Source organism: Nelumbo lutea, chromosome 5, assembly GCF_056320005.1.
Source record: "Nelumbo lutea isolate HS-2025 chromosome 5, American lotus-T2T, whole genome shotgun sequence".
In the NCBI taxonomy this organism is placed as follows: domain Eukaryota; kingdom Viridiplantae; phylum Streptophyta; class Magnoliopsida; order Proteales; family Nelumbonaceae; genus Nelumbo; species Nelumbo lutea.
Genome location: NC_142688.1, coordinates 21,612,145 through 21,620,792, shown reverse-complemented (window position 1 = coordinate 21,620,792; position 8,648 = coordinate 21,612,145). Strand labels below are relative to the sequence as shown.

General features: G+C 39.1%; 1 protein-coding gene across 1 annotated transcript; it reads right to left on the bottom strand.

The window, feature by feature from the left end:
• Window positions 1–4,310: 4,310 nt before the first annotated feature.
• On the bottom strand, window positions 4,311–8,369 carry LOC148850910 (glucan endo-1,3-beta-glucosidase 7-like). Its single transcript, XM_088947133.1, has 5 exons — window positions 8,257–8,369; window positions 6,974–7,638; window positions 6,403–6,726; window positions 5,444–5,732; window positions 4,311–4,677 (listed from the first exon to the last, which is right to left on the bottom strand). The coding sequence occupies exons 1-5, from the start codon at window positions 8,327–8,329 to the stop codon at window positions 4,640–4,642; spliced, it is 1,389 nt and encodes a 462-aa protein (XP_088803259.1). The 5' UTR covers window positions 8,330–8,369; the 3' UTR covers window positions 4,311–4,639.
• Between the last annotated feature and the right edge of the window lie 279 nt (window positions 8,370–8,648).

The window sequence follows — 8,648 nt, the reverse complement described above, 5'->3', positions numbered from 1 at the left end:
TAAATATTATAATGCAAGAAGGCCAGGCCAGATTGGGCTTCCAAGCATTATATGCTTTTTAATCCAGGATAGACGTACCACCTAAAAACCGAGCTCTTTGATCCTGCAGCCTGCCTGTTGGGCTTGGACCGTTGGAGTATAATGGGCCCCATTCTATAACTATATACGTGAACGCTTGGCGGTGCTTTGGGGTATTTGGTATAGTGGTGTAGTTTTCTGGTTGAGTTTTGGATTGACTAATACAAACTTGTGAGAGAGTGATATTTCTACCTAAACTGTTTTGAAAAAGATTTGAATACAAATTGTTATTTCTCCTGCCAATATATATATATATATATATGATGTGGTAACACATATTTCTCATAAAATGTATAGAACAATCAGAACTGTTATGATAATACAGCATCGCATATCAAATACCCCCTTTGTTTTGTCAAATGTATAGAAACATCAATACCAACAGAAGCATGCAACACTATTTTTTGGTAGTTAAATGGGGTTACTCAATGGACCCTCCCCCCATATATCGGCTACAACTAACAATAAGCAATAGGCCTCTCAGTGGATTCCAAAAGTTAAACACCCATTTGACATTAGAGCTCCACTTGCTTTTTGGAAAGTTATTTATTTGGGTAAATGCATTTATTTGTGATGATGTGAATTTCGACAGTTTTCGACTAATAGGTGATTTGAATGTCTGACTAAATAATCCTTACCTGGAATGTGGCATGAATGCCTAGTTGAATAGTAACGAGCTGGAGAAGTGGCTCTGATGCCTAGTTGAATGGTGACAATTTGGAGATATAGATATGATGCGACCTACAAAGAAACAGTGTCAGAGTGCCCGGGTTGCTTTACTTGGGGTGGGCACTCCGATGCTTAAGTTAGCGAATTAAATATTTTAAGATAGCTAAATGTGAGAGAGCTGTGAAAACAAAAAATTGTGCATCTCCCCCCTGGAGTTGGAGGTAAAGCCTTTATATATGCATTGTTTGGTGTGAGCATCACGCAACACGTCTGGAATCTCCGGGAGGACATGCCTAACTGCTCCGAAGTCCTTGAAGGTAGTCGTGCACGTAGGTCAATCTTTGCACCTTACTCGGTTTCTCCCAAAACATTCGGTGTGAGAGTTAACTTCCAAGAGACCCGGGAGTGATGGGATGCATGTAGAAATCGACAGTGAGCACGTCTTGTATCACCACCTGGACCTCAATCAGGTCGGCAAGCCCTCGAGGGAGGTCGCTCCCCACGTCGATGTCGCTTCAGGCGATACTGACGAGGTACCACATGTCAGCTCTGGGCAAGGTGCTGCTAGCCGCCCTGAGTCGTGGACGAGGTTGTTGGCTAGGTTTATACCAAGTCGGCGGTGGAGGCAGGTCGCTAGTTGGGACTCCATCATTTTGGCTAAGGCAAGTTGTTGCCTAGGTGGTTCTGGGTGTCACCCAATTTTTCTGATATGCCATGTGTCATGATGTTAGTGAAGGGCCAAATCCGCCCTCATCAATTTGTGTGTAAGTGTTTCCTGTGTAATACTTATTCGGATAAGTGCGTTTATCCATGTTATTTTATTTTCCATGTAAATAAGAAAATAACAATTTTAGCCATAAAAACATCTATTAAAAGGGTAATTTTTTCTCATCCAATTGTTGGCCACTTTCCCCCAAGTGGAAATTTTGGTTATCCACGTAGAAGATAGGTATCACTCCTAGGAAGAATAAATTTTTTACTAACTCCACATAAATAAAAAACATGAATACCACAGACCACCTTTCCCCCTCTCAAAATCCAAAATAGGCCCTAGATCATATTATCCCAAATTTAAGTATTAGGGCTCACATCCTATTAATAATCGGGTCATTTAGATTAAATCCAAACTAGATTAAAGTCTGGCATATTTGGATTTTGAATTGGCTGTTGACCCAAAGAATTGGTAATCGACCAAATGTGAATGTGACTGGATCCGATCTGATTACAGCCCTAATGGTCACAAATTGGCACGGTCGTAGTAGGCATCTAGTATGTGAGTGGCCTAAATTGGCCACTCCATCTCTTGACGTGGCTAATAAGAGGAATATCTCAGCTTCTTTTAATATGTCGTAGTAGGCATCTAGTATGCTCCTTTCTTTATGACTCTTCCTCAATCTCCTTTCTTTGTAAAAGAATTTATTTGAGAAAGCATTTGTACGTAAAGGTTACTTGGGAGGGAATCTTGAGCAAAGATGTAGAAGAAGGTAATTATATCATCTGCCTAAAGTTCAAGTCGAAGCCGGGTTTGTCTGGATTGAGGCTCCTCATCCAATCCGAGTTGTTGAAACCCCAATCATGAAATTACCCAATGTCTTCACGTTTGGGTTTAACTTGGCCTGATTTATTAACTAACCACTTTTAGTTAAAATTATCTTTTTTTTTTCGCTCAGTTTTTAGTTAAAATTATTTAGACCCGGTTCGTTTTTTGATAAGATATTTATCCAAGTAAATGTACTTACTCCGATAAATGTTTAACAGGTAAGTGCATTTATTCATTTTTTTTATATTTTTCAGGTAAATAATATAATGACCATTTTAGTCATACAAAATTCATTATCAAAAGGGGCATTTTTGTTTCATCCAAGTATTGACAACTTTCTCCTATATGGGAAAATTAATTTATCCACCAAGTCCCCACATAAATCTGAAAAAAGAACACAAGTTTTCTTAATCCCATTTTCCAACTCCCCCCTCTTAAAACCTTATTTTTTGGAGGTTCAACTATCATAAAAGGGGCGGCCAATCACGCAATTTTCATCAAAATTCACAATGATTTAATTGGTCAAAACTCTTCAGGTACCATGAAAGATCACAAAAAGCTAACCAAGACTGATCTCTAGAACTATTATCAGAGCTCTTAGGCTCTCAGCCCACAACCTAGCTCTAGCTTCATTAGCAAACCAATCAACAACCCTATTAGCTTCTCTAAATTCATGAGAAAAGTTTACAATTAAACCTATGATTTTCAAAACTGGACTAGAAAAATTAGGAACCGGTTCCGTTTTACCCCATAATTATTTTTTGGCCAAAAACCGTTAATTTGGTCAGCAAATTGCTAACTTAGACAATTAAACCATTCGAATCGTTCAAACCATTCAACAATTTTGACCATATCTTTTTTTTTTGTCAGAACGTGCCATCCGTTTGGTTCGAATGATCAGACCGTTCAACCCGGGAACCAGACCCCTGAATGGTTCGTTGTGTGATTCAGTTTTAAAAACCTTGGTTAAAGCATTATTTCTAACAATGCAATGCCAATCTTTAATGATGTTTGCAATGCTCCACGAATTGTTAATCTCAAATTTTTAGATTTGAGACTAGGGGTGTAAACGGATCGAATTCGAATCAGATCAGGCAATATCCGAATTCAAATATGATTAGAAAATTCAATATTTGAATTCGATTCAATATCCGACGGATATTGAAAACTAATATTTGAATTTGAATCCGATTAAATATTCGAATATTCGATTTGAATTTGACTAATTAATTATTTTATATAATTAATAAATATATAAATTATTCTAATAATTTAATTATTATATATATATATTATATAAAATTTTATATATTATATATAAAAATTAAATAATCGATCGACTTCGAATATTTATCAAATCGAATCAGGTCATATCCAAATTTGACCGATTAGATATTCAAATTATCCGAATTTGATTCAATTATTATACCGAATCTCGAATTCAAAATCAAATTTTCGAATACCGTTGACACCCCTATTTGAGACTGGTTCAAGACTACAACTTCAGCCAGGAAGAAAGTTACAATGGTTTAGGATTAATTCATCCATTTTACATTAGAATATTTTTGCCATTGTTGATATATACATGAATACACACACATTTATACAAATAGGAAGATATACAAGGTTCAGGCTAATCCATTCCAAGTTGCACTTGCATCCTTATGCCTAACTCCACTTGTAAGGGAATCCGCTGCACAACTAAAATTTCAAATCCTTAAGCAGCAAAGAGTCTCGATCAGCAGAAACTTAATGGCTGTGTTATGAACTGTTTAATTGTAGAGGTGCTCAGTTCGATTAAAATACAAAATTATTGATTATACAGCTCCTAACGCATCCATCAATTCAAAGCTATACCTAAATCCAAACGGGTATATCTGTATCTAGTTGAAGCTTGGACCACCAAGGAAAATATTGAAATTTCCAATCAAAGGCATGCGGGGCCTAACATGTCTGCGAAGATAACATAAAGCAAAACGAGGGTGTGGTGTTTGATTGAACTCTATAATTTTAAGCACCAGAATTCAGAAAATGTTGCTTTTAACATCGCATAAATATATAAGTGAAGCATGGTAAAAGCGTACAGCTATAGCTGCTATACATAAAAAAACCTATACTCTATATCACCAACATTTCTATCAAAATCATTACAACCTATTCATTTCCCACATCTCCCTCCGTTGTCAATTAATAATACAAGAGAGAGAAAAAGATAGGGAGAGAATTCTCCTCCACCCAATTAAAGGTGACGTACCTTCCCACGCACCCACCAGGCCAAGAATAAGAACGGCCAATTATGCAACCCCGCTTTATTCAACTTTATTCTGTAACAAGAGAAAGTTCTTTCCCTTTTCAGGTACTTCCACCAAGGTAGATGCAAGAATTGTAACCTGTACAAGAAATCATCCGACACGTAAAAATTAATAAAATATAAATCCAACCTTTCAACGAAATAAAACAATAAGGCTGTTCATGGGTCAGATTGGATTGGTTTACTATAGTTTTTCTAACCGATCTGACCTGATCGGGTTACTTGATGTAGAAATTAAAATCGACCCAGTGTTAATCAAAATCGACCTGATCAATTTGAATCGGATTAGGTCAGTTTGGGTCAATTTCGGTTCTAAGTTCATCCCTGTAATAAAATCTTACTAATTTAAAAAACAATCATAAATTAAACATCATTTCAGCTATCTCTTATAATAAAATTTAAATGAAAAGTTAATCACAAAAGTTGTTCATTAATCACTATTCACTAATCCAAAGTTTCTTATAACCATTCAAAAACTAGGTGGTCATGGGATTTAGAATTTTATGTTTGAACTAGGAATTAAGTCAGTTCAGTTCGGATCGATTTCAGTTTTCTTGTGTAAAAATCAAAACTGACCCAAATCATCGATTTAGGAATTTGCAAAACCCAAAACCGACCCATGCCGATAAAAACCCGACCGACTCGGGTTGGATCGGTTTGGTCGGGTTGGGCCTTATTATGAACAGCCGTATAAAATAAGAAAATGACTATGAACTTAAGAATTCAAAAACAGGGTTAATTCCTTCCTCTAATGTTTACTAGGAAGAAGAAATAATGCTTTGATTAATTAGGATCTTAGACAGAATTTCACTCTTGATAAAAGAAGTGGGAATGCGTGTACTTACTAGGATTGTTGGATGTAAGAGTTGCCGTCTGTGAGAAATCACAGTTCCAGGGATTCCGTCCAGCAGTTTGGTAGAAGAGATTCATGGCATAAGCAGCATGTGCTGCCACAGTGTTTGGTTCAAAACAAGCGCCGCCCGGTTGGAGTGGACCACAGTCGATGCCATGGCCGCAAGCATAGTCAAGATTTGACTGCAATTGGGCATCAGAAATGCCATCCTTTGGCACACACCAAACTGTTTGCTTTGGCTGTGGAGATGGATTCACTGGAGTTGTTGGAGTTGGGGTCGTCTTAAGAGCAACAGAATCCATGTCAATAACAAGAAAGAATAACAACAATAATCCCATGAAAATTAAATCCATCTAGCTTCATAATCGCTACACAGAAAACCACCCTTTGGAACTGATTAATCACAGTACTTTTTGGATTGTTTCAAAACACTGATTAATCACTGTTCATCTCATTCTTCGAATCTTCAGACTCAATGGAGAAAGGAGATGAACAATATTTCTGCCCTTATTTATCTTTTTCTTAAAAAGCTAATTTTTTTTAGTTATTATTTTATTGATATAAGGGCCCAACAAATTAGTTATCGGCTACAATCCCTTTTTTTATTTCTGGGTACAAACAATTTTGGTGCTTTGACGCATAGCCATTTGGATCCGTTTCTGGGTACAAACGAACTTGGACGGTGGCGGAAACAGTTTGCAGTAACTTGAAATATAAGAAACTTTTAGAAAGTAGTGTACGACTCTGATTTTCAGCAGAGTTGAGAAACTAACGTTTTTTTACTCAATCCATCCACCCAGAGGTTGATGCATGGTAACGGGACATTGGGACCCATACCCACCGGCTGTCCAGTAGCCTAAGGAATTCGGATTAGCTGAACGCGATGACTGTTCAGCAGCCCGTCAAACCAAGGTTCCACACACTTGAACAGATAACTCAAAATTCTCTCACCTGGCTGCTCTTAGATAGACCGGCGTCGTATGTCATGGTGAGATCGGGTTTGAAAAGTCCGAATGCCCGCTCAGAACCCGGCCCGGGCTTCAAATCCTCGTCGTACAATGCAAAGAGATAAGTATCGATAGCTTTGCCAGGCATGAGTGGGGTTCCAACCATTGATCTCAGGTGTTTGATCAAATTGCCATTGTACGCCTTGGCGTTCTCCACGCTGGGCCCTACCTCATTGCTGTCTCCTTTGTAAGGCCACCCTGTCTCCGCGATCACAATCTCTACGTCCTTGAATCCCGCCCGCAGTAAGGCAGATCGAACGGCATCAACCTGCGCACAGTTAACGTTGTCAATAGTCTGATTGAGTTAGACCTTGGGATTTGGAGCCCAAGGCACAATTGGGCCAACCATTCAATACATCAGCCATCACGGCCCAATATCCTCAAATTATGGAGAATGGTAGATTGTCTTACGTTTAAGTTTCATAAAATTCTCATAACAACACATTGTGATACGTCAATAATTAGCAATGGGACTGGGCTTTATAACTATGGGCCGAGTCCACGAATCATCTCACCTGCGCGTCGAACATATTCATGTACTTGATGTTGGTTCCCGAGTCGACTCGGCCAGCATTGGGCTGGAAAAGACAGAAGGCTAGAGTTTCCGGCCGAGGATCGCTCTGATACGCAAAGAAGGGATATGGGTTGATGGTGAAAGGCGAACCCGTATCTTGCAGAAATCCCAGCATTGCTTTCAGCGTTTCGAATAATTCAGGATGGAACATTCCCGAAGATGGTGGATCAGATTGTGCCAAGACCGCCATGGAATGGACGGTCGACACCTTGATCTTGCCGCCCAGAGATGCTGCATTCAAGGCGTTCTGGACATTTTGCATCGCCTGCAAGAGGTTCGAGATCAGATTCTGATCGCCAGAGGTCATGACCTCATTGCCGACGTTGATGACGATGATTTTGCTGGCGGGGTAGTAGGGGAGGACGTTGGAGTTGATCCACTGCTTCGCGAAGTTAGGGTCGGAGGCCAAGGGGGGTATGTCGCCGTTCGCCGCGGCAATTACGATGCCGATTCCCGTGTTGGCAAGAGCTTTGATGATCGCAGGATCGGCGCCGAACAATCTGACTTTTCCGATCGAGGTCGATTGGAGCAGCTTTACCGTCGCAGCCGGAGGGGGGAGATTATCAGCGACTTGGCCATAATTTACACCGATAAAAGACTGGGAGTCTGCAGAAACAAGAAATTTTATTTTCAACGCGTAGACTTATGTTTGACTACTCGTTCGAGATGGAGAGGACTCGGTTATCATGATTAGCTGGCTTCAAGTAAAAGTTCTGCCAACTCTGACCCGTGAATCTGTGATTCCGGCGAGTCTGAATCCGAGTCAGATCTTCAAATTCCTGAAGTCTGAGTAATATATATCGATCGGATGATACAAGAAAGACCAAATCTTCCGAGAAAATTATAAATTATAAACTAAAACAAAGAACCTGATTATTAAAATAAGGAATTGTGTTCTTATCACTGGAAAAAAATGATGTGAAATCATAGGGTAAAACAAAAGTATAAAGAACTCTAATCAAATTCAAGTGCCTTTTCCTGCGTATAATTTTAGACACCAAAAATAAAGAAAATTCAAAAGGACACAATCTTGAAAAGAGTTACTTTCAAAAGGAAAAAAAAGAGAGAGACAGAAAAGGACCTATTGGGGAAAACAGTTAGAAATCCTGTAAAAAATTCATGAAAAAACTAGAGTTGAGGTTCCAGGTGCTCGCAGAGACGAATTGTACTACAAAATTGGGGATCGGAAATTTACGTGGTTGTACGAAGAGAATCGGGACTTACTTGCGATGAGAAGAGACTGTAAGAAGGTGGACAGAAGCAAGATGAAAGCCGAGTTCCGGCGAAGCTCTGCCATGACAGGAAGAGAGCAGAAGAGGTCACTCCTTCTGAGTGGCTGCGTTTCACTCACTCGGAGAATTCTGAAAGACAGAGAGTAGACAGGCAAGACAAAATAAGGATAAATAAGGCAGACCAGGAGAGAAGAATTGAAGAAACGAATGGGCGTCTGAGACAGTATAAAGAAGAAATCCACGTGGTCAGGTAGTAATTTCCACTTGGCTGTTCTTCTGAAATTATTAATTTTTAGTCGAGTTACAGTGAAAGATCCGAGATAAATCGAAATTCGATTAAGGAAAAGTTTCTGATCTTTTTTATTTTTTTTAATAAGCAAGGAA